This window comes from Podarcis pityusensis (genome assembly GCF_964106645.2).
Source record: "Podarcis pityusensis genome assembly, chromosome: 16".
Classification (NCBI taxonomy): Eukaryota; Metazoa; Chordata; class Lepidosauria; order Squamata; family Lacertidae; genus Podarcis; species Podarcis pityusensis.
In genome coordinates, this window is record NC_138041.1 from 42,185,749 (window position 1) to 42,212,488 (window position 26,740).

The 26,740-nt window shown below is 48.7% G+C and overlaps 1 protein-coding gene across 1 annotated transcript in view; it reads right to left on the bottom strand.

Annotated features, from left to right (window-relative positions):
• MYO18B (myosin XVIIIB) overlaps positions 1-26,740 on the bottom strand; it is a 300,711-nt gene that overhangs the window by 59,693 nt on the left and 214,278 nt on the right. The window contains exons 37-40 of the mRNA XM_080986568.1: positions 22,603-22,719; positions 21,720-21,803; positions 19,482-19,619; positions 17,423-17,608 (exon numbers count right to left, since the gene is read on the bottom strand). Of these exons, the coding sequence (XP_080842694.1) occupies positions 17,423-17,608; positions 19,482-19,619; positions 21,720-21,803; positions 22,603-22,719 (525 nt within the window). The remainder of the gene's footprint in view (positions 1-17,422; positions 17,609-19,481; positions 19,620-21,719; positions 21,804-22,602; positions 22,720-26,740) is intronic.

Below are 26,740 nucleotides of genomic sequence, written 5' to 3' on the forward strand. Positions count from 1 at the left end.
GTGGTGTGTTTTTTTCTTTTGTTTTGGAAAACCACTTTGCAGGTTTTTTAAAATAAGTTTTATTAAATAAATAAACAATAAATATAAATAAAATAACACAAGCCAAAACACAATTCATCCTGTAAATTTAGGTATCTGTCACCTACTTGTTATCAGAGGCTCCGAATCCACATTCCTTTGTAAGAAATTATGAAATAACGTAAAACCATTTTTGCAGGCAAAAAAAAATCAATAAAAAAATCAAAGGGGGCGTGACAAGAAATTTTCCGCACTGGGTACCACCTGACCTTCCTACGCCTCTGGTCTTTTAATTTCGTGACTGCTGTCACCATCTGCAGTGATAATGGAGCCCAAGAAGGTAAAATCTGTCACTGCCTCCATTTCTTCCCCTTCTATTTGCCAGGAGGTGATGGGACCAGTGGCCATGATCTTAGTTTTTTTGATGCTGAGCTTCAGACCATATTTTGCACTCTCCTCTTTCACCCTCATTAAAAGGTTCTTTAATTCCTCCTCACTTTCTGCCATCAAGGTTGTGTCATCTGCATATCTGAGGTTGTTGATATTTCTCTATAATCCAGCACATGTTTGCAATTTGGTCTCTGGTTCTTCTGCCCTTCGAAATCCAGCTTGCACTTCTGGGAGTTCTCGGTCCACATACTGCTTAAGCCTGCCTTGTAGAATTTTGAGCATCACCTTGCTAGTGTGTGAAATGAGTGCAATTGTGAGGTAGTTGGAGCATTCTCTGGGCTAGATCTAAGCAAATATGTTGTCCAAACACCTGACACACACCCGAGCTCCACTTTTAAAGAGCCAATGATGTAGAAAATAGAATCGGGATTCAAAATGCCCTTAACAAATTGGAGACCTGGGCCCAAACGGACAAAATCAATTTCAGCAGGGACAACTGTAAGGTTTTGCACTGAGGCAGGAAGAGCCTGATGCACAAATATGATGGGGGACACATGGCTTACTGGCAGTACATGTGAAAAGGATCTAGGGATCTTGGTGAACCATAAGCTAATTTGTCGAAAGTGTGCTGCTGCAGCAAAAAAAAAAAAAAAAAAAAAAAAAAGCTAATACTATTCTAGGCTGCACCAGAGAAGTATAGTGTCCAGATCAAAGGAAGTAATAGTACCACTGTATTCTGCCTTGATCAGACCACACCTGCAATATTGTATCCAATTCTGGGCACCACAATTTAGGAAGGATGTTGACAAGCTGAGATGTTTGCAGAGGAGGGCAACCAAGATGGTCAAGAGTCTGGAAACCAAGCCTTATGAGAAATGGTTGAAGAAGCTGGGTATGTTTAGCCTGGGAAAAATGGTACCGAGAGGAGATATGATCGCCATCTTCAAATATATCAAGGGCTATCACAAGCTTGTTTTCTCCTGCTGTGGAGGGCATGACTCGAGCAATGGCTTCAAGTTACAGGAAAGGAGATTCCAACTAAGCATCAGGGAGAACTTTCTGACAGTAAGAGCTGTTCGGCTGTGGAACGGACTCTCTTGGGTGGTTCTGGACTCTCTTTCTTGGAGGTTTTTAAGCAGAGATTAGATGCTCATCTGTCGTGGATGCATTAGTTGAGATTCCTGCATTGCAGGGGGTTGCCCTAGATGACCCTTGGCATCCCTTCCAGTGTTATGATTCTGTGTGAGCAAGGAGAAAGAGCTCGCAAGGAAGTGCTTCTAGGGGGGGGGGGCTTTGCTGAGTCTGTTCATGCCAGTGCAGGTGATGGTGCCTCCCTGAGTTCAATCCTCTGGGTCTCCCTTCACCTCTGCAGATGGGTTCAGTGACCCTGAGGGTATTTTGGGTGGGATTCTGGGCCTTATGCAATGGGGCTTTCCCTCCTCTCCTCCCTCCACTCTCTGAGTTTGACCCCCAGAAGAGCATGTGTGTCGAGGGGAGGCTGTTCCATCTGACAAACTGATACTCTTGAACAGTCAGAACATTTACAATAGTGCAATGTTGGAATCCACCCTTTGTTTTATGAATGTGGTTTTACTGTAGATTTTATGCTGTTCACCACCAGGATTGGCCCCCCCCCCTTAATGCTGGTGGCACATTTTTCAAAATAAATATCTCCAAGATCACTTTTAGTAAATATGTATCTTGTAATATTTTCCTCCAGCCCAGATGTCTATTGGCAAAATACCCTAAAATCAAAAGGCGTTCAGGCATTTCTACAATCCCATCAGTCAGCAAAGTTAAAGACTAACCAAAATCCGGGAACAGAAGCCCAAAGCACCCAGCAATTATTACCTGAAAAGGATTAACAAAGAGCTCTGATTAACAAAGAGGCTTTGCTGGTGATTTTTTCACCCAAGGAAGGAAATAAAGAAGAACTGGATTAATTGGCTCAGCTTTGACAAATGCAGTCCAAGCTCCATCAAGGGCTCCACACCTCATAAATGCCAGCCTTTCATTTAAATGTGGGGATGAGATGTTGCAGTCCCCACAAGATGCTCTTCCACCTGTTTTCCACCTGCAGGGAGTTTGCTTGAAAGAAAAAATGGCTACTCACTCAATTTACTTTTTAAAAATGGAAGGCAGGTGAATTTTGCAAAGGGGGGGGGGTGTTATTTTAAGCAATGTCCCACATAAAAACTCAGGTGGTATAATCCCCACCCAAAGACTATACCACCTAAAATCTACGTTGTTGGAATGAACCTCAAGCCTGCCTTTTCTCTAGAGCACTGGGAGCATAACAGCATGCCTGGGAATTGTCGTTTTGCCTGCCATGGAGGCATATCTGAACTGCAGCAATGCATCTTGCAAGCTTGCATGGAGGCTCGTGTGTGTGTGTGTGTGTGTGTGTGTGTGTGTACATGTACAGGAACCCGACTTTTGCATTACCAGAATGTAGCCTACAAACTCTACTGCACAGCCATAAGAGCCACATCAAGTGCTTTTCCTGCTTGTGGCTTTGGATCCACGACCCACCAGCAGCATACTATTCGTATTCATTAAATGTCCATCCTGCAGGTGCCCAGGGCGGGTGCAGCCCCCCAACAAATTTGGCCTCCAGGCTGAACAAGCTTCTCCATCCCTACAGGGGCAACAGATGGATTCTCATTAGTCTCCAGGGCCAGATGAACTGCATCCAAGAGTATTAAAAGAACTGGCAGATGTGATCTCAGAACCACTGGCAGTCATCTTTGAGAATTCCTGGAGAACAGGCGAAGTCCCGGCAGACTGGTGGAGGGCAAATGTCCCTATTTTCAAAAAGGGGAAAAGAGAAGACCCAAATAATTACCGCCCAGTCAGTCTGACATCAATACCAGGGAAGATTCTGGAGCAGATCATTAAGCAAACAGTCTGTGAGCACCTAGAAGGGAATGCTGTGATCACCAATAGTCAGCATGGATTTCTGAAAAATAAGTCATGTCAGACAAACCTGATCTCGTTTTTTGACAGAATTACAAGCCTGGTAGATGAAGGGAACGCAGTGGATGTAGCCTACCTAGATTTCAGCATGGCATTTGACAAGGTGCCCCATGATATTCTTGTAAAGAAGCTGGTAAAATGCGGTCTTGACTATGCTACCACTCAGTGGATTTGTAACTGGCTGACTGACCGAACCCAAAGGGTGCTCATCAATAGTTCCTCTTCATCCTGGAGAAGAGTGACTAGTGGGATGCCACAGGGTTCTGTCTTGGGCCCGGTCTTATTCAACATCTTTATCAACGACTTGGATGATGGACTCAAGGGCATCCTGATCAAATTTGCAGATGACACCAAACTGGGAGGGGTGGCTAACACCCCAGAGGACAGGATCACACTTCAAAACGACCTTGACAGATTAGAGAACTGGGCCAAAACAAACAAGATGAATTTGAACAGGGAGAAATGTAAAGTATTGCACTTGGGCAAAAAAAATGAGAGGCACAAATACAAGATGGGTGACACCTGGCTTGAGAGCAGTACATGTGAAAAGGATCTAGGAGTCTTGGTTGACCACAAACTTGACATGAGCCAACAGTGTGACGTGGCAGCTAAAAAAGCCAATGCAATTCTGGGCCTCATCAATAGGAGTATAGCATCTAGATCAAGGGAAGTAATAGTGCCACTGTATTCTGCTCTGGTCAGACCTCACCTGGAGTACTGTGTCCAGTTTTGGGCACCACAGTTCAAGAAGGACACTGACAAACTGGAACATGTCCAGAGGAGGGCAACCAAAATGGTCAAAGGCCTGGAAACGATGCCTTATGAGGAACGGCTAAGGGAGCTGGGCATGTTTAGCCTGGAGAAGAGGAGGTTAAGGGGTGATATGGTAGCCATGTTCAAATGTATAAAAGGATGTCACATAGAGGAGGGAGAAAGGTTGTTTTCTGCTGCTCCAGAGAAGCGGACACGGAGCAATGGATCCAAACTACAAGAAAGAAGATTCCACCTAAACATTAGGAAGAACTTCCTGACAGTAAGAGCTGTTTGACAGTGGAATTTGCTGCCAAGGAGTGTGGTGGAGTCTCCTTCTTTGGAGGTCTTTAAGCAGAGGCTTGACAACCATATGTCAGGAGTGCTCTGATGGTGTTTCCTGCTTGGCAGGGGGTTGGACTCGATGGCCCTTGTGGTCTCTTCCAACTCTATGATTCTATGATTCATAAGACCACCAAAGCCACTTCTTCCTAGGTGTGAGGTCCTCCTGGTGACAAGTCCTGCCTGTCTTCCTCCCCCAGAGAGAGTTTACCATCTCCCTTCCAGAGACCAAGGACAGCTCTGGTTCAGCCCCAGTCCAACTTCCAACACCAACAGTGTTGCAATAAAGCTAATGATGCTCAGCATGCACAGAGTGCCACCCCCACCCAGCACGGAGAAGCCAGGAGACATCAGGGATTCAGAACCTCCAGCTCTTTTTGAAAATGGCACCATGAAATATTAAAATTATGCATGGCATGGGGAAAGTGGGCAAGAGAAAACTAGAACTCATGGGCATCCAATGAAGCTGAACATTGCAAGATTTGGGACAGATAAAAGAAAATCCTTCTTAGTTAAACTGTGGAACTCCCTCCCATAGGAGGGCTGATGGTCACCAACTTGGATTGGACAAATCCACAAAGGAGAATATTATGGATGGCTCCTAGCCAGGATGGCTCTGCTTTGCCTCCACAGCTGGAGACCGTGATGCTTCTGAATACCAGTTGCTTCAAACCACAAGTGGGGGGGGGGAGGAGGGATGCTCTTGCACTTGGGTCCTGCTCACAGGTTTCCCACAGGCATCTGGTTGGCCATTGTGAGAACTGGATGTTGGAGTATTATTAGATAGATGATAGATAGATAGATAGATAGATAGATAGATAGATAGATAGATATAGATTCACTGCCCTTCATCCAAAGAGCTCATCAGAAGGTGGGCTAATGGCCAGAGGCAGCAGCCTCTTTTTAGGTCTGCATGCAGAGCGTTCCAAGCTCCACCTGTGTGGGTGGGGTACCTCCGTCAGATGGGCCGCATATAAATAATAAAATTTGTATTATTATTAATCTCCAATGGGATCTCATTGGGCCACAGAATCTGGGTCCTAGCCAATGGCGACTGGCCATGATGCTCTGCTCTGCTTCCACAGCTGCAGCTTCCAGTGCTTCTGAATAGCCAGTTCTGCTTGAGGGTTTTCCATAATGGGCATCCGGCTGGCCCCAATGAGAGCAGGATGCTGGACTCCACAGGCTCTTATTGTGTTCTTGAATTTAGCACTGTTTCTTCCCCATCACTCATTCATGTGATATTCAGCCAGCCACACTTGTAAAATGAAAATAGAAGTGGCTCCGTTGCCTCTAATGTGCAAGAGACAGAGTCTGGAACCTGGGTTTGAGGGGTGGGGGGTGGAGAGAGGAAGAAAATGGGCTGTGATTTGGAGGGCAGCTCAGCAGCACAAAGCCCAGAGGAGATTAAAGAGGCAAACAGTGAGTAATTTTGCCTGCTTTCTTCCACATTAACAGCAACATCATAGGCGCTTTTGTGCTGGGGCTGGCATGGTGCTGAAGAGCTCCGTGGGCGCCTCTGATTGGTGGCAGAGTCTTTCCCTCCGTCCTCAGTGCAAACCCCTCTAATGACCTGGGCTGATGAATGAGGATCCATGAAGTAATTGTTGCCAAGGCAAAATACCCCTTTTCTGAGAAAGACTCCTGAGTACTAATGCAGCTGCCTTTCCGATAATGACCGTGGCTTAAGACGGTTATTTCCAGGCCTCTGCTGCTACACCTTCTGCGTCTGCTGGCTCTGTCAGCAGCTGTTCCCTGGCCCAACGAGGAAAGCATCACTTTGCCCTCTGGCTTTGTTTCTCTTGGGCTCAGACTCAATGATAAATACAGCTGGCCCAGTCAGGGGCCCCTCCACTGTCCTGGGGGAGAGGAGCTGAGAGAGGAGGCAAGGACCCTTCTGTGTGGGAAGTGGCACCTTTCTGGGAAGTGCATCCAACCAGTCCTGGGGGTTTCTCTTCCTCCTACTTCCCAAATGCTCAGTAGGAAATGTCTGTGGCTATTCCATTAAGCTGCAGAGAGTAGGGCTATTCCATCAGGCTCTGCCAAGAGACCAGCCACCTTGGCCTCTCCCCAGCCATCCCCTTGCATACGCAGGCATCGCATCAAGTGACCTGAACTGCTTCTATCCCAGCAGCCCTTGACCTGAGGAGCTTTGATACAACCAGTCAATTTCTCACTGTGATTTTACTTCTCTGATCTGTGCATAGATTCCCAAAGCAATTCTGTCCCATGAGCCCATGTCCTTCTGAGGAGCTGTGCCCCAGACGGAGCTCTAGGGGAAGGCAGAGACCACAAGGGCCAGGCAGAAGGCAGAGAAGTCCAAACCAAGTGAGCTCCTGCCTCAACTGAGGCTGGCTCAATAATAAAATATTCGCATGAATATTCTTCTTGGCTTCTTTCATGGCTTGCTTATTTATCATTCCCATCTGCACTGTCAAGCTTCCCCACCTGCCCCCTTTACTACACTATAAACCAGGGGTGCCCAAACTTTTTTCAAAGAGGGTCAGATTTGATGAAGTGAACACGAGTGAGGGCCGACCAAAGTTCTTCAGCTTTTTTTTAGGATTTACAACTTCCTGAGCTTTTTTTTGGATTTAAGTTGCTGAGCTTTTTTTAGGATTTTACCCCATAGACCGTCTTAAATCGACCCGAAGGCTAGATTAGGCCCCCGAAACAGACTTTGGACATGCCTGCTATAAACTAATTAAAGTTGTTTGAGATTAGTGTGGATTCTATTTCTGCAATTTACTGTACACTAGCACCCCTCTGTTAATATATTAAGTAATATTCATCAGAGCTGCTTGCCAGTTTTGAAGTGACAAAACCTCCACAAAACCTCTCAGGTGAAATCTCTTGCAAATCCATCAAGCAAAGGCTGTAATTGGTATTAGCTGATCTTAAGTGCTGATAAACTGCTGTTGGGCTGATAGAAAGCCGCCATACTTTTTATTTCCCACAAAACTCAGAATTTACTAAGTAGGGTAAGATAACTTTCCCCCACAAAGAACCACAGAGTTTTATCAAGGTATCCTCAGTGAAAATTTCCCAGCTGAATCTTGTGGGGTGGTTTCCTCCCACCTTTTCTGCAGGAAAAGAATGCCCAAATCTCTCAATTTCCACCTTGCTGTCACAGCTTGTAGTCAGAGGGGATCAGACCTTTTCAGGAGTCATGAAATTATTACTATGCTCCTTCTTCCATCAAACTCACAACCAAAGCTGGGAAACTATTAAGGCGTGCAAAGCGTGAACAGTTTTGCAAGCGCCAAGGCAGAGAAGTGCAAGACTGCCTGGGGAAGGCTTTGTGATAACAACTTCTGCAATTAGGAAGGATGTCTGCTGTCAGAAGGGACTCTGTGGCACCAGCATTCAGAGCCGCAGAACTAAAAGGCCTAAAATAAATTACACAAAGGATAGGAGGGCATTTTGCATTTCATTTTTTTTAAAAAATAAATAAATCCAGCTTTCATTTGCTCTCCAGTTACGTTTTTGTTTTAATGCCTTCTCTAAGAACGTAAGAAGAGCCTGCCGACTAATGGCCCACCCAGTCCAGCATCCAGTTCTCACAGTGGCCAAGTGTCAGGGGTTCAGGGACAGAGGCACAGGGTAGGGAGGAGATGGAGAGCGATGGGGATGAATCCCAGGACAGCGAGGAAGAGGATGACAATGACTCAAGAGATTCCATGAGTCTTTCCAGCGAATCAGAGGATTCCCAGAAGGGGGCGCCAGTGGTCAAGGCCAGGGGAGCCCCAGGGGGGACGTGTCAGGAACAGGGGGCCAGCGGGGGATCCCAAAGTGGCAGCTGGGCGTCAGGACCAGCCTCCCCGCCAGAGTGCAGCGAAGGGGGTGGAGGTTCCAGTGTATCAGGGGAAGCAGCTCCGGCAGCAGAGAAGGGAGGGAGGTCGGAGCAAGCCACCCTCCCGGAAGGGGAGGGGAGTAGTGAAGGGAGTAGTGTAACTGTCAAAAGGAAAGTTAGAGGTTGGGCGCGCGCGCCAAGTTCAAATGTAGAGGCGCGCGGAAGTACAGGGAGCCCGGAGGAAGGGCCAGGTCCTAAAGCCCGCAGGAGGGGGGAAGAGCAGTCGGGGGATAGCGCGTCAGGGGAATCCAGGAGGGGCGAAACCCCAGCGGGCAGGAAGACCCTGAGGAAAAGGAAAGAGAGAAACAGGTGGAGCAGCGCAAGGCTCTTAAACTGGTGCAGGGGAGGGACTGACTCAGAGGGGACTTCAACGGTCTAAGCGTACAGACGTGGGGCTGCGCGCCTCGGATATGAAGCAAACAATGAACTGCAATAAACACTTTTATATATAAGAAGAGATTGGCGTTGGTCTTTTGTGAGCTGAGACCTGAGGCAGCCTTGAAGTAAGTCCCCTCTCAACAGAAACCGCAAAATTTTTTTTTGCAAAGCTCACGAAGTTTGGCAGACATGACTACTGAGGAGCAGATAGTGTCCCTGCAAAACGCAGTCGCCGAGCTCTCCACTGCGGTAGTGGTCTCTCAGAAGACAGTTGCCGAAGCAGAAGCGCGATGCCAGGATCTGCAAGCCAGGTGGGATCAGGCGTGCAAACAGGGGTTCCCGGGGTCCAGATCAGAGGGAATCGGACTCGGACGGAGGGGGGGCAATTTAGTAGCCCACTTCGATGGGAACCTGAAGCATTATCCCAATTTCAGAGCAGACGTCGTATACGCGCTGCATTTGCTTCGGAAGGACTTCAAAGATGAGGAGGAGAAAGTAGGCTTTATTGTGTCCCATTTGCATGGGGAAGCTAGAACCTGGTTACGCAATTTGTGGCGCGAAGATGGTCTTGCCCGCAGGGACTCTGACGAATTTATCAAAGCCATGGATGCTTGCTTCCAATCTACCGTTGACGTTGATGTGGCGCGCCAGGAGATGCATGGATTGCGGCAGGGCAAGGCTACAGTGCGTCAGTACCATTCTCGCTTTTTTGCATTGCTGAATGTGCTGGGCTGGGAAAAGGACTCCCTGGCAGTGAGAGACTTGTTCTGGGAGGGGCTTCATGGCTCCGTAAAAGATGAGTTGGCCAGGGGGGACAGACCTCAAACCCTAGCAGACGTCGTGCAGAGGGCACTCACGATAGGGGTGCACCACGAAGAACGCCCTTGGCACAGTGAGGAGGGGCGTCACGTCCGCACACCAGCTAGAGCACCTCCTTTTCTTCCCAGGGACCTGGGACGTACGAATCCCTCGCCTATGCTGAGGGAGGGGGAGGAACCAATGGAGCTGGGTGGTGCAAAGGCTCAGACAGCTGCCGGAGCCTCAGCGTCCGGAGCAGTCAAGGCGAAGCCTCCTAGAGGGACCAGGAAGTGTTACATCTGTGACAGTGCACGGCACATGGCTAAAGAGTGTCCCCAGAGGCTCCAGAAGCACACTGCAGCCTTAGCAACAGTAACAGAAGCAGCGCTACAGGGAGAGCAGTTTCAGGGAAACGACAATGCCTGGCTGGAAGCAGGAATGCTGGGGCACAGCCAGGCGAGTCAGTAAAGCAGTCCCCAGCGCTTTTGCAGCCTACAGATCCCTTACCACCCAAGCCAGTGGTACAGCTCACTGCTACTCTCCAGCTACCTAATGGACTCACCCTGGAAGTCCCCATTACAATTGACTCAGGGAGCAACGCAGACTTCGTGGGGATGCAGTTCATCAAGCAGCATCGCATAGCGCTTCTACCAGCCACGCTGCCTCTGAACATCGTCACCGTAGATGGCAGGAAGTTGCTGGGCGGGCAAGTGGTACAGCAGTTGCCACCCATGGTGCTGCAGATCGGGAATCATCGCGAGGTCATCAGTTTCAACGTCACCCGCCTGTCAGACACGCCTATAGTGTTAGGCATGAGTTGGCTGGATAGACACAGCCCATCATTAGCGTGGTACCAGCGGCAGCTCACCTTTGGCTCGTCCTACTGCACACAACATTGCATCCAGACCGGCCAGGAGGAGGAGGGCCAGGAGGAGGGGCAGCAGTTGCATCTCGGCATGGTGCAGGCGGTGCCCCACAAGTACAAGGGGTTTTTGGAGGTCTTCTGCGAAAAGGAAGCTGACCAATTACCACCCCACAGGCCCTACGACTGTGCAATTGACCTCCTACCAGGGGCGACGCTGCCGACTGCGAAGCTGTATTCCATGTCTGAAGATGAGATGCAGGAACTCAGGGAGTTCATAGATCACAATTTGAAGCGGGGATTCATCCGAGAATCCAAGGCAGTGGGGGGCAGTCCTGTGTTTTTCGTGAAGAAGAAGGACACGCCCCAAAAACGGCTCATTGTGGACTATAGGGCCATAAACTCGATGACAAAGCCCAAGGCCTTCCCCATGCCCAAGATTGACGACCTGCTCGCAACGGTGAGGAAGGGGAGGATCTTCACCAAGTTGGATCTACGCGGAGCATACAATCTAATACGCATGAGGGAAGGTGACGAGTGGAAGACGGCCATGTTCACGCCGCTGGGCACCTATGAATACAGAGTTATGCCGTTTGGTCTCCAAAATGGCTCCCACTGTTTCCAAGCATTCATGCACCACGTGCTAGCAGGACTCCTCTACAAGAAGTGCGTATGCTTCCTCGACGACATTCTGATCTTCTCAGAATCACAGGAGACTCACGAGAGAGACGTAAAGGAGGTCCTGCAGAGGCTACGGGAGCACAGACTCTACGCCAAACTGGAGAAGTGCCAGTTCGACGTGAAGGAGGTGGATTTCCTGGGCTACCGGCTGTCCGACAAGGGACTAGCCATGGACAGCGCCAAAGTCCGCGCGGTGTTGGACTGGAATAGCCCGCGCAATCGGAAGGAGGTCCAGAGGTTCGTCGGCTTCGCCAACTTTTACCGCAAGTTCATCAGGGGTTTCGCGAAAGAGACGGCAGCTATCACGGACACCCTCAGTTCCAAGAAGAAAAAGTTCACCTGGATGGACCAGGCGGAGCAGTCCTTCAGGAGACTTAAAAGCCTCTTCGCGTCCGAAGAACAGCTGCTACACGTGAATCCCGGCAGGCCCATGCGGGTTGAGACTGACGCATCTGACAGAGCAGTGGGGGCCGTCCTCTTGCAGGAAGATCCGCAAGGGAACTGGAGGCCCTGCGCTCTCTATTCCCGGAAGCTCAGCAAGTCAGAACAGAACTACACCATCTGGGACAGGGAGTTGTTGGCCATCCACGCGGCTTTCAAGGCGTGGCGGCACTTCCTCATCGGAGCCAAGCACACCGTGCAGGTCCGCACGGACCACAAGAACCTAGAGTATTGGCGCACGGCGAAGATCCAGAGCCAGAGGCACATAAGATGGGCGGAGTTCTTTGCGGATTTTGATTTCAGGATAGAGTATATCCCGGGAGACAACAACGTCATAGCGGATGCGCTCTCCAGGAAACCGCAGTATCTCGAGGAAGCGGCACCAGTGGCAGCCAGGCACATTTTCGCACCGCAAGCGTGGGCGTGCGCTTCCGCCGCCATGGACCTGGACGCGGTACGACGCGCGCTACAGACGGATCCGTTCGCACAATCCAAGATGGAGGAGGTGCAAAGAGGGACAGCAAAGGACGGCGAATTCCAGATACGCGACGGCCTGCTGACCCGCAAAGGTGCTCTCTACGTGCCGGGAGACGATCTCCGCGTGAAGGTTCTACAGCAGTTACACGACGCACCCAGCGCGGGTCACTTCGGCAAAGAAAAGACAGCGGACTTAGTAGCCAGAGACTTTTGGTGGCCCCAGATGCGGGGAGAGGTCGCAGATTACGTCGCCAGGTGTGACACTTGTCAGAGGTCCAAGCCAGTGCACAAGAAGCCAGCGGGATTGCTGGAACCGCTGGAGACGCCACTACAGCCGTGGGATAGGGTGGCGCTGGACTTTGTTACTGATCTGCCCAGTTCGCGGGGCAAGACGGCGGTGCTTGTGGTTGTAGATCTGTTCACCAAGATGGCGCACTTCATTCCTTGCGCGAAGGTGGCAACAGCGGAACAGACCGCCAAGCTGTTCATAGACCACGTGTTCCGGGTGCACGGCTTACCGCGGTCCATCCTGTCCGACCGGGGTCGCCAATTCATTTCCAGTTTCTGGCAGAAGCTCCTGGGCATCCTGAATGTCAAGATCAACTTAGCGTCAGCGAGACACCCGCAAACCAACGGCCAAGCGGAGAGGGTCAACGCCATCATGCAGCAGTACCTGCGATGTTACGCCAATCAAAAGCCTGCAACTTGGGTGGACTACTTACCGATGGCCGAGTTTGCCTACAACAACACGAAGCACGCGTCAACGGGGGTGACACCGTTCTTCGCCAACAATGGGCGACATCCCAGAACCTTCCCGGCGTTGGAGACAACGACGCAGGGGGAGTCGCAGGGAGCTGAGCATTTAGCAGCAGAATTGCAGGAGGTCCACGAGGAGCTACGACGGCACTTGGAACTAGCTAAACACGCCTACAAAGTGCAGGCAGACAGGCACAGGAGGGCAGGAGAAGACATCCAGGTGGGGGACTGGGTATGGTTAGCAGCCCAGGCGGTGCCGGCCAAGTCGTTAGCTAAGAAGAAGCTAGGACACAAACAGCTAGGGCCATACCAAGTTGAGGGCAGGATCAATCCCGTAGCTTTTCGGTTGACCCTCCCAGAAGGTTCCCGAATGCACCCGGTCTTTCATAGGTCGGTGCTTACACCCTACAAGGCCCCACACAGATTTCAGGAGCCAGGGACGGCACCAGACCCACGTAGAAAGTCACCGGGGGGGGGGAAGTCACCGAGGACCCCGACGCTCAACGAGGTCACGGAAATTCTGGACTCGAGATGGGGGGAGGAGGGAGTGGAATACCTCCTCGCCAGGGAAGGTACCCCGGCCAGCGCCAACAGTTGGGTGCCAGATTATGCTCTGGAGGAACCTCTTCTTAAAGACGAGTTCCATGCACTCTTCCCACACAGGCCCATGCCAGCGGAGTATTTTGACGACTGGCTTTTTACGCCCACACTTTCAGGCAGCACCTTCCGGGGGTTCTCCTCCGCAGAGGAGACCACGCCGGAATCGAGCCCTCCAAGGGGATCGTGCTCGGGGGTGGACACGGACCGCTCTTATTGGTGGGACGATCAACCAGAAGTGGGGTGGCGAAGGGGGCCTTGGCAAGCAGCATTGCCTGAAGTAACAGGGGGAGGGAAGGGTTTGGATGTGTTGGGGGAGGACCCCGGTTTCGAGCACTCATACACTGAACTGGAAGCAGAGGAGATCGACGTCGATGAACTGTATCCAGCATCTACCCCCGCTACAACGGAGCTCCCGGAACCTGCGCCCGAGCAGCGGGAGGGGGGAAGGGGGGGCTTCGAGGGGGGGATGGATGTCAGGGGTTCAGGGACAGAGGCACAGGGTAGGGAGGAGATGGAGAGCGATGGGGATGAATCCCAGGACAGCGAGGAAGAGGATGACAATGACTCAAGAGATTCCATGAGTCTTTCCAGCGAATCAGAGGATTCCCAGAAGGGGGCGCCAGTGGTCAAGGCCAGGGGAGCCCCAGGGGGGACGTGTCAGGAACAGGGGGCCAGCGGGGGATCCCAAAGTGGCAGCTGGGCGTCAGGACCAGCCTCCCCGCCAGAGTGCAGCGAAGGGGGTGGAGGTTCCAGTGTATCAGGGGAAGCAGCTCCGGCAGCAGAGAAGGGAGGGAGGTCGGAGCAAGCCACCCTCCCGGAAGGGGAGGGGAGTAGTGAAGGGAGTAGTGTAACTGTCAAAAGGAAAGTTAGAGGTTGGGCGCGCGCGCCAAGTTCAAATGTAGAGGCGCGCGGAAGTACAGGGAGCCCGGAGGAAGGGCCAGGTCCTAAAGCCCGCAGGAGGGGGGAAGAGCAGTCGGGGGATAGCGCGTCAGGGGAATCCAGGAGGGGCGAAACCCCAGCGGGCAGGAAGACCCTGAGGAAAAGGAAAGAGAGAAACAGGTGGAGCAGCGCAAGGCTCTTAAACTGGTGCAGGGGAGGGACTGACTCAGAGGGGACTTCAACGGTCTAAGCGTACAGACATGGGGCTGCGCGCCTCGGATATGAAGCAAACAATGAACTGCAATAAACACTTTTATATATAAGAAGAGATTGGCGTTGGTCTTTTGTGAGCTGAGACCTGAGGCAGCCTTGACACCAAGCATCTGTCGGCTGTGGATTTCCCTCTCCTGTGCTTTCCAGGAATTGCTCTTTAGAAGCATCGCAGCTCTGTCCATGGAGGCAGAGCAGCCATAGTGGCTGAAAGCCATTGTAGCCTTCTACTGCTCCAGGAAAGTGTCCAGTCCTCTTTTACAGCCAGCCATTGCTGCCTCCTCTGGGAGGGAGTTTCACATTTTAACAATGTGCTGCATGAAGAAGGACTTTCTTTTGTGTGTCCTGGATCTTCTCTACAGGCTTGGAGACCTCCTTTGACCTAAGCCTAAGTCTCGCCGTGTGCACAGGCCAGCACCCTCCTCTTGGCTCTGCCTACCATTAGTACCCTGGCTTTCTGTCCCACCAGTCCTGTTGGCCACGACTGATCCCTGTATCCTAGCATGACCTTTGAGGTGACTCCATAGTCTTATCACCACCACTAGCGTACACAGGGTACACAGAAAAGCAGGGTCTCTAGGCATAAGGTTGGATGCAGATAACATGCTAAACCCAAGTGTGTCTCAGTGGGGGCCTCTCTGAAGCGATCCAAGCAGAAGCTCTTGGGAATCTTCAAAAAGGGGAAAAGAGAGGACCCAAATAATTACTGCCCAGTCAGTCTGACATCAATACCAGGGAAGATTCTGGAGCAGATCATTAAGCAAACAGTCTGTGAGCACCTAGAAAGGAATGCTGTGATCACCAATAGTCAGCATGGATTTCTGAAAAATAAGTCATGTCAGACTAACCTGATCTCGTTTTTTGACAGAATTACAAGCCTGGTACATGAAGGGAACGCAGTGGATGTAGCCTACCTTGATTTCAGCAAGGCATTTGACAAGGTGCCTCATGATATTCTTGTAAAGAAGCTGGTAAAATGTGGTCTTGACTATGCTACCACTCAGTGGATTTGTAACTGGCTGACTGACCGAACCCAAAGGGTGCTCATCAATGGTTCCTCTTCATCCTGGAGAAGAGTGACTAGTGGGGTGCCACAGGGTTCTGTCTTGGGCCCGGTCTTATTCAACATCTTTATCAACGACTTGGATGATGGACTCAAGGGCATCCTGATCAAATTTGCAGATGACACCAAATTGGGAGGGGTGGCTAACACCCCAGAGGACAGGATCACACTTCAAAACGACCTTGACAGATTAGAGAACTGGGCCAAAACAAACAAGATGAATTTTAACAGGGAGAAATGTAAAGTATTGCACTTGGGCAAAAAAAATGAGAGGCACAAATACAAGATGGGTGACACCTGGCTTGAGAGCAGTACATGTGAAAAGGATCTAGGAGTCTTGGTTGACCACAAACTTGACATGAGCCAACAGTGTGACGTGGCAGCTAAAAAAGCCAATGCAATTCTGGGCTGCATCAATAGGAGTATAGCATCTAGATCAAGGGAAGTAATAGTGCCACTGTATTCTGCTCTGGTCAGACCTCACCTGGAGTACTGTGTCCAGTTTTGGGCACCACAGTTCAAGAAGGACATTGACAAACTGGAACGTGTCCAGAGGAGGGCAACCAAAATGGTCAAAGGCCTGGAAACGATGCCTTATGAGGAACGGCTAAGGGAGCTGGGCATGTTTAGCCTGGAGAAGAGGAGGTTAAGGGGTGATATGATAGCCATGTTCAAATATATAATAGGATGTCACATAGAGGAGGGAGAAAGGTTGTTTTCTGCTGCTCCAGAGAAGCGGACACGGAGCAATGGATCCAAACTACAAGAAAGAAGATTCCACCTAAACATTAGGAAGAACTTCCTGACAGTAAGAGCTGTTTGACAGTGGAATTTGCTGCCAAGGAGTGTGGTGGAGTCTCCTTCTTTGGAGGTCTTTAAGCAGAGGCTTGACAACCATATGTCAGGAGTGCTCTGATGGTGTTTCCTGCTTGGCAGGGGGTTGAACTCGATGGCCCTTGTGGTCTCTTCCAACTCTATGATTCTATGATTCTATGATTCTATGAATCTAATCTAAGCCAAGTAGCCCATCTCAAAAATTACAGAAATAATGTAATCGGCACCATAATGGGAAATGGAAGGGGAGGTGCTGGAGTATGCTGGCAGTTTTCACGTCCAATCACGGAGGAAAGCTAATTCTTTAAAACCTTTCTCCCAGTGTCTTCTTTGTCACTCCTTCCTAGCTCTCTGAAAGTTTTACAAAGAGTATTTTGGTGGCATTTTGAGTCCGTTTATCTCTTGTTTATCCTTAATCCAGGCTTTCCACTTGTTTATTTTCTCCCAATTCTTTTCTATCCTTCCCAATGCAGTGTGTGTGTGTGTGATTTCACGTTTGTCTCGTAGACTCTATACACATCCTACACATCCTGCTTTAATTTCTCTTGTTTACCGGATGATGCATTTGTTTAGTTGTTTATTGGTCCTGTTTATAAGATTCCGTAATTTTGGCATATTATTTTTCTTTTGTTTTTAACATCTTTATTGAAAGTTCAAAAAGTACATAAATATATGTGCAATAAACATTGTGAGACGTAAACAAAAGAGAGAAAAAGAGAAAGAGAAACAGAACCCATGTAGAAGGGAAAATAAAGGGGGGAGGGGGGAACCCAAAACTGTATGCTTTACAAGGTTGTTATTGTACTTCACCAGATCTTAACCTATTACAGTATTTCTAAAAATGCATTCCAAATATCATTGAATTTGGCCGTGGCAAGTCTGCTTTTATATGCATTCATATGTTGCAAGTTTGTATAAGTAATTTTGGCATATTTCCCCCCTCTTTTTTACTGCTTTGTTCCCTGCTCTGGGATTGGAAACATTCAATGAAGAGCCAACTGAAAATAAATAAATCCATTCTCCCTCCTGCCACCCCCATTCCTGGCCCTCTTACCAGTTCCACCCGCCTGCGATTGGCCTCCAGCTCCCTCTGGCCCAGCTCACTGAGGTCTGCTTTCATCTCTTCCATCCTCATCTGGTAGTAACTGGTCTTCTCTCTTTCCCGCGCCTCCCCTTCCTTCGCCTTCTCCAGCTCCTCTCCCATCTTGATCACACTGTCCCGAAGACGGAGAACCAGCATCTGGGGAGAGAGAAGAGTTAGGAGGCAGTGGGGGGGGGGGGGAGTCGAACAGAAACCCATCACAGAATCACAGAACTGGAGAGTAGAAAGTGACCCCAACAGTCATCTAGTCCAACCACCCTTCTTTCTTTTCTTTTCTGCCTTCTACAATGACAGATACAACACCAGCAGGATGCGATGCACAAGTGAAAATTGTGCCATGGACTTGCACTCCCCAAGAACCTTAAAAGGAAGGTTTCATTCCTCATGGATGCAGAGATATGCCTGTAAGTACAGGGCATCTATTGTTAGGCAGAGAGTTTACCAAGTATGGCTTGTGTATTTGGTTAGACAGCAGACTTCGTTGCTTGCAATCACACATAGTATGGATGGATGGATAGATAGATAGGTAGATAGATGCTGCCCATCTGACTGGGTTGCCCCAGCCACTCTGGGTGGCTTCCAATAAAACCACAGTAAAACATCAAACATTAAAAACTTCCCTTCAGATGTATTCTAAAAGTCAGATTTTTTTTATTTCCTTGACATCTGACGGGAGAGCCTTCTTCCTTTTAGCCTCTCAATATGCCGGGGGGGGGGGCAGTTAGGCTGAGAGTCAGTGACTGGCCCAAGGTCACCTTATGAGCTTCATGGTCCAAGAGGGATTTGAATCCATGTCTCCCATTCCTATTCAGACGCTAAAACCATTAATGCCACAATTGCTCTTCTTATAGAAAATAGTTCCCAGGATTCTCTGGGTGGTTGGAATGAAAATTAAATAAGTTAAAGTCTGTAGCATAGTGTTTAAAAAAAGGTAAAGGACCCCTGACAGTTAAGTCCAGTCGCAGACGACTCTGGGCCGAGGTAGCCGGTGTTTGTCCGCAGACAGTTTTTCTGGGTCATGTGGCCAGCATGACTAAGCCACTTCTGGCAAAACCAGAGCAGTGCACAGAAATGGTGTTTACCTTCCCGCCAGAGTGATACCTATTTATCTACTTGCACTTGTGTGCTTTCCAACTGCAACGTTGGCAGTAGCAGGGACCAAGAAACGGGAGCTCACCCTGTCGCGGGGATTCAAACCGCCGACCTTCTGATTGGCAAGCCCAAGAGGCTCAGTGATTTAGACCACCGCGCCACCCACGTCCCATAGCATAGTGTTTAGGAACACGCAAAGCTGCCTGACAGGCACCCCCCCCCAATGTACCTGTGTTCAATTTATGCGTGACCACATGGATGTGAGGCTCCAGAAACTTGGAAGTGTGTGGGGAGACCTGATGAGCCTCAGCAAAGCTCTGCTTTGCCTCCAGCTGGTGAGGAGACCCTCCCCAGAGCCCAAAAGGGACATTTTCTTTGGGCTCCAGGGTGGGTCTCCTCGTGAGCTGGAGGTGCAGCGGGGCTCTGCTGAGACTCCCAGCTAACAGCAGCTGACACACAGAAAAGCTGCACTTTCCTGCATGCCAGCTGTTAGCCAGAAAGCCCCCTGTGCCTCATGTGAGCCAGAGGGGCAGCGGGTCTTGTTGACAGGTTCAGCTGATTAATAGGGAAGCTTCTTCCTCACCCATCAGCGGGGCTTTTATGGAACAGACAGACGACTCCTCATTTTACGCAATTTCCCTGACATGCACGCAGGTTCAGAACGTAACCCCTGTGCAAATGAGGAGTTGCCAATGAACCAATGGTGCATCTAGCTCAGTGTTGTCTGCACTGACTGGCAGCAATGGCTCTCCCGGGTTTCAGGCAGGGGTCTCTCTGAGCCCTCCCTTGGGGACTGAGCCTGGGACCGAGCCGGCATGCAAGGCAGTGGCTCTGCCCCTGGGCTATGGCCCTGTGGTTTGTTCTCTGGGGATCTTGATCAACATCCTCCCCAGTCTGCCAAGGGCAAGGCCATCCAAACCTCAAAGCGCTTGATCTGCACACTCTGGAACTCCATCTTGTTCTCCAGGTCACAAATCAGGGCCTCCTGGCGGCTGACGATGGACCTCTCCACCATTGATTGCTCCAAATAGACAACCCGGGCCTGGGACACCTGCAGCTGTTTCCAGACAAGAGATCATTTAACTCAATTCCTGCCATTTTATTTAATTTCCACAATTTATATCCTGTTTATATTCAGGCCAGGGGCCTCTCACAAGCAGTGCACAGTTAAAAGCTACAACAGTGAAATCAATAGGAAGAATACAAATCCACCTCTAAGGTGATAAAGCACAGCAAGGCCGTAATCAACAGCAACCCATTGGGCGCAGGTGGAATTGCTCAACTTACACATTTGAAGAAGAATTCAGCCAGGTTTGATGCTAACCCTCACGCTTTGCCCATTTCTTTCCACAAGTCCTGGCACCTTGCAATCCAATTAACACAACTTCCCTCAAGCACCCAAAAGTCAATGTAGTATGACTCACTGACCATAGGAGTCAGCACTGACAAAAATAAATACTTCGTGGATCACCAGCAACTCTGCCACAATGGGGATGGCTTTTTGGGTAGAAGATTTCACAATGGGATTAGACATATTGTCTGCAACAGCTAAAGCAGAACCTCCACCTACAGAGGCACTTTACCTCTTAGTATTAAATGATGATGGTGATGTATTAAATTTCTGTACTGCCCTTCACCCAAGGATCACAGGGCAGTTTACAATATGAAAACACAAAAATACAAAGCATAGTAACAAACATGAACAATAACCCCCCCACACACAGTTCAAAAGGCCATAGATTGTTCAGTTAGCCAAAGGCCTGGTTGAAGAGGAATGTTTTCTCCTGGTGCCTAAAGATGTATAATGAAGGTGCCAAGCGAGCTTCCCTGGGGAGAGCATTCCACAAGCAGGGAGCCACCACAAAAAGGCCAGTTCTCGGGTTGCTGCCCTCAGACTTCTTGCGGGGGGCACAGACAAAAAAGGCATGTGATGCTGAGGGCCAGCCAACAGGGGACTGTCACCTTCACTTTCTGCTGTTGGGACTCCCAGAAGTCCCTGTTTCACCTCTGTGAGAAGCTGGAGGCTGGGATGGAGGGGCCATTGATCACTGATCCAGTGGGGTTCTCCTTAAGTTCTTACAGAAAAGATAATCAGAGCCATGTCTCTAGCATTGCCACAAGGCAGACTCTGATCCAGATGGCTCGCAAGTCACCCACTTGGGGTAGATCCCTCAGCACCCCATTCCACAGGGCTCTGGCCTGAGCATGCTCTCCCAGCAGCCTTGGAGATGGAAGAAGACTCCCTGGGAGCTTCTGCTGCTCCACAGCCATGCAGCTTTGTGCTCCTGCAGAACTGACTAAGGACCCGTAAAAAACTGCAGACAGCTCGCGTGGGGCAGGGCAGAGTCACTAGAAGGGAAGGCCCTGCCAGGCACCTCCATAACTCTGGTTCTGAGCTCAAATGATGGCTTGCCCTTCCGTGAACTGAGCCCACCTGATGCTGTCCAGGGTCCTGATTTGCCACACCTTCCTCAAAGAGGCTTTGGGAATGAACACAAGAAGAGCCTGCTGGATCAGGGCAATGGCCCATCCAGCCTCCTGTTCTCATAGTCAGATGCCTCAGTGGGAAACCCTAAAACAGGACCTGAGCACAAGAGCCCTCTCCCCTCCTGCTTCCTCTGACGTAAGTGGGGCTGAGAGACTTCAAAGAAGTGTGACTGGCCCAAGGTCACCCAGCAGCTGCATGTGGAGGAGCGGAGACGCGAACCCGGTTCCCCAGATTACAAGACTGCCGCTCTTAACCACTACACCACACTGGCTCTCATGTGCTGCATGAAGAAGTAATTTCTTGTTTTATCTGTTCTGAATCTTTCAACATTCAGCTTCATTGGATGTCCTTCCAGTTCAAGTGTTGGCTCTGGCTACAACTTCCTCAGCAGAACAGGAAAATTAGACAAATGTACTCAGGAGAAGTCTATCAGTGGATATTAGCCACCAGAGCTATCTAGAGCGTCGACATGCAGTGGCAAACACATGCCTCAGAAGACCAGTCACTCAGCATAAACAACAGGAGAGAATTGCTGCTTCCAGATGCTGGACCAGGAAGGGCATTCCTCTTATCCAGCGTCAGGGCTCTCAGGATGTCCTCACTCTGAGATTCTTCAGCATTAGAAGAGTTAAGTTCTGCATTTGTACTGGAAAGGGGGGGAGGACTCACTTTTTCTTGCAGGCCATGCTTTTCCTTCTTCATCTCCTCCAACTGGGTCTGCAGCTCTCGGATCTGGGTGATATCTGTTGCAGACTGCAAAAAGGAAGAGCCTCAGAAGAGAGTCAGACAAGGCAGGGGCTCCTTTGAAGACTGGAGCACCTAAGTCATATAGGTGTGTGCATGCTGGGAATTGCCTTCTGGATCCTGCAAACCTTGCAAACCTTTACAGGAGGTGCTGAGATGGTATCACTGGAAAGGGAGGAGCTCCCTAAGGGAAAAGAGGCTACTGGAACCATTTTGGTTGAATCAGCTGGCTGTTGAATTAGTGGCACAGTAGCCAGAGCGTCAGACTAGGACCTGGGAGGCTGAGATTCAAATCCTCACTTAGCCATGAAGCTCACTGGGTGGCCTTGGGCCTTGCTTCTCAGCCTAACCTACCTCACAGTTAGGAAAGAGGAAACTGTGTGCCACCTTGAGCAGTTTGGAGAAACTGATGGGATAGAAATGGAATAACAGCTAACAGAGTGACAGTAAGAGCTGTTCAACAGTGGAACGGACTCCCTCAGGAGGTGGAGGATTCTCCTTCCTTGGAGATGTTTAATCAGAAGTTGGATGGTCATCTCCCACAGATGCTTTACTTCAGATTCCTGCATTGCTGGGGGTTGAACTAGATGACCCTCAGGGTCCCACACAACTCTACAGTTTTATGATTCTGTGGGTGCTGACTAGCAAAAGAAGGTGGAGGGAATGAAGCCAGTCAGGGCTCCAAGCCTTACAAAACTGGAAAGCTAAATTGTGCCACCAGGGCTCAACCAGGGCTCCTGGTCCAAGCACCCCAAATAAGGCAAGGCCACTCTGAAGGGTGGGCCTCCCTCTCCACCCCCCCCTTTACCTGAGCAATTAAGGCCTTGTGCTTGGCCATCAGTTCATTCAGATCCTCCTGGTCTTCATCAATGCGCTTGAGGAGATCAGCTTTCTCATGCTGGAGCTGGTATAACTGCTCATCAACCTGCAGCAAAACAGAAAAATAAAAAACCTGGGGTGCAATAGTGTGAGGCAGCAGCAAAAAAAAAAAAAAAAGCCAATGTGGTTCTATGCTGCAACAACAGAAGTATAATGCAAAGATGAAGGGAAGTAATAGTACTGCTGTATTCTGCCTTGGCCAGATCACACCTGGAAGACTGCCCAATTCTGGGCACCACAATTTAAGAAGCACATTGACAAACTGGAACATGTGCCAACCAAGATGATCAAGGGTCTGGAAACCAAGCCTTATGAGGAACGCTTGAAGGCGCTGGGTATGTCTAGCCTGGTAAAGAGAAGACTGAGAGGAGATATGATAGCTGTGTTCAGGTATCAAAAGGGATGGAAGAGGTAACAAGCTTGTTTTCTCTTGCGTTGGAGGGCAGAACCCGAACCAATGACATCAAGTTACAACTAAGAAGATTGTGACAGAAGAACATTCTGATGGCAAGAGCTGTTCAACAGTGGAATGGCCTCCCATTCCTTCATTGGAGGTTTTTAAGCAGTGGTTGGATGGTTGTCTGTCATGCATTGCAGGGGGATAAGCCACAGGGTCTGTTCCAACTCTATAATTCTAAGATTCTAAGGTTTTCTGCTGCTCCAGAGAAGAGGACCCAAACCAATGGATTCAAATGACAAGAATGGATATTTTGACCAAAAATTAGGCAGAACTTTCTGATAGTAAGAGCTGTTCAACAGTAGATCGGACTTCCTCAGAAGGTGGTGTGTTTTCCTTCAACATTTGAGGTATGGTTACTTACTCTTGAAGTAAGACTCAGCTGCCAATCTAGTTGGATTCAGGCGTGGAAATGGGAAGGGTACCACCTTGTCCTTTCTCTCAGGGCCTGGCCTATGCCCTGCAACCCTAGATACAGAGGAATGGTTGCTTATCCAGAGGTGAGGGGACTCTGCACATGTTCAGAAACACTCTCCTATTGATGGCTATCATGCCATTGCACAACTCTCATTCATTTCAACTCGGTCCACACAAGAGTAATTCCAAGTGGCCTTTGCCCCATGCTGGTGCATGAGGGTGCCATGCTTGTTTTGTTTGCGTCTGCCCCTGAAGAGCTTATAACTGAATCCTTGGGCCACAGCAACAACTTCCGGTACTTCCTGCCTTAAATGGATGCAGCTCCCACACTAGTGGAGACCATTTGTGGAGGAAAACAAGGATGATTTGGGAGTAATTGTTCTTACAAGCTCCCCCCAGGGCCCGTGAGGAGTGAGCTTCACTCACAGATCATCTTGATAACTGACTCTCACTTTGGTATGGAACTCGAGAGGCAGGAGATGCTGAGTGGAAAAGCGCTTCGCGTATCGGTAACCCCCAGGCACAGCCATTAAGAGCAGAGGTTCTTCTGTATATTAGGATGAAATTAGCTTTAATTTACAGACGTGTACAGGATGAAGGGGACAAGATTACAAACTGCCAAGAGAATCAGCTACTGGGTTGCAACATTTCAAACCAGAAAAATTTCCTTCGTTGAAGAATATGGTATGTCAGGGGGGAGGGGAGCCTTTACCCTTTTTAAAATTAATACTATATTTGCTATATAAATGACTTGGCAAACCTCCTCCTAAACGCTAACAACTGATAAAAAGCAAAAAGAGAAAATAAATGTTGGAAATGTAAAGAAAAGGAAGGGACTTTTTATCATATGTGGTGGGAATGTAAGAAGGTGAAAGGCTTCTGGGAAATGATATATAATGAATTGAAAAAAATGTTGAAATATACATTTGTTAAGAAACCAGAGGCATTTTTGTTAGGAATGGTAGGAAATGAAATAAACAGAAAAGAGCATAAGCTTTTTTTATACGCAGTAACAGCGGCAAGAATACTGCTAGCCCAAAAATGGAAACAAGAAGAATTACCGTCGATGGAAGAATGGAGAATGAAGTCAATGGAATACGCAGAACTTGATAAATTAACAGGAAGGATCTGAGGCCTACAAGACCACAGATTCACTGAAGACTGGAGTAAATTTGTAGACTATTTGAAAAGTATTTGCGATGAACAATTAACGTTTGCAAGAGGCTCTGTGAAAATAATATTAGAAATATTGTAAAAAAGGGAATCAGAGGGAGGAGGTTTTTAATAAAAGGCAATATTAGATTAAGAAATGCGGAAGAAGGACTAAAACGGAGGATTTGCAGAAGAGCGGCGGGAACTCCAAAAAATGTATTTGTGAAAAATTGTGTTACGTGTTTTTATATTTTGTATTGCAAAATGAATAAAAAAAATTTATAATAATTTTTTATAAAGCAAAAAGAGAAAAAGAGAACAGAATTATATCTATGGATAAACATGAAAATAGAACTGTGTGAGAACACTGAAATGATTTAAAGCATCTAATTTCCATTGGACGGTAATTTGGACTATGGTCTTTGATGTGCAGTAGCTCTGGTGGGACCAGTGGCGGAGGAAGTCTCTCCGGCACCTGGGATGGTGCAAGCCGCCCATAGGGAGAGACAGGACGGGGAGCGCGGTACCCATTCCTGCCCCCCTCCGTTGTTTGCTCGCCTGCCTCCTTCCTATCCTCTCCCCTGCCTGCCTGCCTCCTCCAGCCAGGAGTGCAGGGTAAAGGTGCGCCACTCCGCGCAACTCCCGACCCAGGGGGTGGGACAATCACGCCCAGCCGGGGGGGGGTGCAATTCACCACAGCGGCCCAGCCAGGGGGTGTGATCCGGCTCAGCAGCCAGGCTGGGGGGTTGCGCTCTGGTGCGGCCGGGGGGGGGCGGGTTGAGATCTGGCATGGCCAGGATTTTGTCACACACCCAGGATGACACTTGGGCGGACCGCACCAACCTTGCTCCATCTCTGGGCGGGATGCCAGATCATTAGAGATAAGAATTAGAGGAGAGGGATCTCTTCCTCTTTCACTATGATTTTATTTATTGTGCTTTGTTCTTTTCTTTTCTTAATCTGCCAGGCAAGCCATTTTCCTGATTTATTCGCAAATTCGAAGTTCTTTTGTCTCAGTCTTTGAATGTTCCGTTCCACCTCTTTATTGATTAGCATTGCAAATTGGGTTTGCAAGGTCTTAATACTTTGTCTAATTTTTGTGTTGTTAGGTTTTTGAATTAACTTTTGTTCCTTATCCATAATTTGTTCTAGAATCTCTTTTTTCCCTTTCTCTCTGTTCTTCTTTCTAATTGAGTTTTGTTGTATGCAAAATCCCCTCATCACAGCCTTACTTGCATCCCACACTATATTCATATTTGTTCCTTTATTACAATTGTCGGCAAAGTATTCTTTCAGTTTCTTCTGAGCCCCTTGCGCAAATTTTTGATCATCAAATAAATAATCATTCAATCTCCATCTGAATGTTCTTTCTTCATACCCTTTGATTTCTAATCTAATTGGGCTATGATCTGAGATTACTCTTGGTTCAATTTCTACTTGGTGAACTCTTGGTGTTAGCTCCCCTGATATCCAGATTTGATCAATTCTCGACATTGATTGGTTAGGTTCCGAATAGAAGGTGAATTGTCTTTCCAATGGAAATCTTAGCCTCCAGATGTCCATTAAATTACAATTTCTGACCAGTTCAAAGAATGATTTGGGTAGTTTACCTTCTTTTGTTCCACCATCTCTCAATCTGTCCATTTCTATCGAAACTACCCCGTTCATATCTCCCATCAGAATTATCTTTTGATCCACATATTCCAATAAAAGTTCTTCCAATTTTTGGTAAAAGACATTTTTATTTCCATTAGGTGCGTAGATCCCCACAATTATTAGTTTCTCCCCTTGCCAATTGATTTGAACCCCGATAACTCTCCCTTCTTCATCCTTAAAGATTTGTTTGGCTTCTATTTTACTTTTTATATATAGGACCACTCCCCTCTTCTTTTGTTTGTCTGAGGATATGAATTCGTTTCCAAGTCTTTTATTTATCAGAATTTTTCTATGCCTTTTTGCCACGTGCGTTTCTTGCAGACAGACTATATCTAAGTTCTTTTTCTTTAAGAATTGTTCCACCTTGTTCCGTTTTTTTTTGTCG